Below are 2405 nucleotides of genomic sequence, written 5' to 3' on the forward strand. Positions count from 1 at the left end.
ATGCATCGAGCTAGGGAGCTTCTCGCAATTCCACGCCTGGGCTCGGCGTGGGAGCGTTGCCTGCGGGGCTGCCTGGCGAGGGTTCGTCGGGGCCGCTCGGAGGTCGGGGTGGCCGGGCTACAGCGCTCCCCTGGCCGCGGTCAGGGGCGGTCGGCACCGGGTCGAGCGGGCGCCCGGCGGCTCGGCGGTGGGAGCCTTCGGCTGGCGTGCGGCGGGGAATTAGGCGAGGAGCCCTAACTTGTATAAAAGCAGAGTCCATTTAAAGTTGGGCTGGATCGCCTCTCTCTCATTGGTTAGGGGGCTTGGAAAAAAGAGACTCGGCGAGCCCTCGCTGTGGTGCTGCCGCCGCCGCCGCCGCCGCTGCCGCTGGAGTTGACTCTTCTGCTCGCACTGCTGCTGCAGCACAAACGTGACTTCCAACATTTTTTATTTATCTCTCCCTTTTCTTTTCCAAGATGTAACTACAGATCAGACACTAAGGACCTTCACGTTTCGCTGATGTAGTTTTTGGAGGAAAAAGGGGGGGAGTGAAGGGCGTCGGTTTTTTTTTGTGTGTGTGTGTGTATGTGTTTCGGGGGAAATTTTCCATTATGAGTGTTTTACTAAAGTGAATTTTTTTTTGTTTGCTTCGTTCGTCTTTGGCCCTTTTTTTTTTCCTTCCCAATTTCGGATTTATTTCAAGGCGAATCTGGCTTTGGGGGAAGAGGAAGAAAAGTCGGATTACAAGATCAACCACCACCAACAACAATAAAAACCACCAGGATATTTTTTGCAAATTTCTGACGGCTTTAAATTCATGAAGCAATTGTCCCCTTTTGCAATCAGCATTTGGATCTCAGAATGAGCAAGGAAAGACCCAAGAGGAATATCATTCAGAAGAAATACGTAAGTGCTCCTAACAGCACATCCTTTGACTTGCAGTTTTAAGCAATGGCTGTGAATGTCAAGTTTATAGATAATTCTGCAGCTGAAGGGTTTTAAACACAGCGTCCGATAAGGCTGTTTCTTTCTTTTCTGAAAGAGGGCTTTTCAGGCAAAGTCGTGTCTGCCTAGTTTGGTTGAAAAAACAGATTGGTGTAGAGATACCTCAAGTGAATAAATTGACCTCGAATGACACAACCATAATCTAGTTTTAGATGAAAGGCAAAGGATTTTGGTGGACCTTGGGGGGGGGGGGTGCTGCTGTAATGTAACTAAACTGAATTCTCAGGCGGATTTAGCCCCTTATTGCACTTTGCATGCAAATGAGCCTGTGTTATTATTATTAATGTTATTTGGAAAATCGTGTAACGCGTGTGTGTTGGAAGCCTTTTAAGTTGGAATCGAGGGTCCGATTATGGCGATCTTCTCCTGGCACTGGCACATCACATTTAATGTATGTGGTCGTTTTGGCTTATCTGGTTTGCAACATAGACCAGTTGGGAATCATGTTGCAGCAAATGCGTTTGTTGGGATTGACTTTAATAAAGGGGCTGGTTTTGTTTAAGCAATTCATGTTTTCCAGTTTTAGGGGAAAAGGGCATACACTATGGCCAATGTTTTTAAGTATGTATGTGAATGCGTATGTAAGTGACTACAAATAATTTCTTCCTGTTAACTGGGCTTTTGAAATTGAGTGATTATTCAGATATTTAAATTGTTTAAAATAGTTAAATTGGTTTTGTGCATAGTACAGCTACGTTTTGATTGGTATGGGGAGTGTTTTTGTTTTGTGTGTGGTGGCTTTTTTTTTTTTAAGTTTGGTGGGGAGGGAGGAAAGAGGGGAGCCGAGGGATTAACCAAATATGCACTCGAGTGATCCGTGATTAGCTGCCTACTTTAAATTAAATAACTCATTTTTTAAAGGCCAAATGAACATACATTAGGAATAACGCAACGTTAAAGAAAGTTTTATTTAACTCCAGTGGACAAATTGGTGTTAATATTTTCCCTTTTTGATCAGTGTGTTGTGTGTAATGGGAGATGACCTTTGGGGCCGTGGTTTTGTAAAAAATATATTTAGTGCAAAAGCTGAATGCCTTTTCTAGAGGGCTGATCCTCATCTAGACACGTAAACTTCAACCATGAAAGAAATGCAAGGCTAAATAATCCAGGCCAACTTAGAAAGCTGTTTCATAAAGAATTTAAGAATTAAAATACATCCGCATTGCAGAGGGCTGGGGAGAATGCTAAGGACTAGTTTAAACTCGGGCTGTAGAAACTGCACGGAGACAACCTTGTCTGCGAGCGTGAACGCCTTCCCGGGTCCGTCCGCTTCGGATGCAGCCACAAAGCAAAGGGGGAAGAACTTGGACGAGAACCGCCCCCCACCCCCCTCCCGGACCTCGTTAAGTTGGAGAGGAGCGTGGGGTGGGCTTTTTTGTTGCTGGCGGCCAGCGGACTGTGTCGAGTCGGGGCGCCCGGCC

At 45.9% G+C, this 2405-nt stretch overlaps 1 protein-coding gene across 1 annotated transcript in view; it reads left to right on the forward strand.

The window, feature by feature from the left end:
* Positions 1–277: 277 nt before the first annotated feature.
* Positions 278–2405, forward strand: part of LOC103251615 — a gene marked incomplete at its 3' end in the record, with an annotated part of 167175 nt that continues 165047 nt past the window's right edge. Inside the window, exon 1 of the mRNA XM_008050204.2 lies at positions 278–885. Coding sequence (XP_008048395.2) covers positions 841–885 — 45 coding nt within the window. The remainder of the gene's footprint in view (positions 886–2405) is intronic.

Source organism: Carlito syrichta, unplaced genomic scaffold (genome assembly GCF_000164805.1).
Source record: "Carlito syrichta isolate Samal-C Ts95f unplaced genomic scaffold, Tarsius_syrichta-2.0.1 Scaffold143227, whole genome shotgun sequence".
NCBI lineage: Eukaryota > Metazoa > Chordata > Mammalia > Primates > Tarsiidae > Carlito > Carlito syrichta.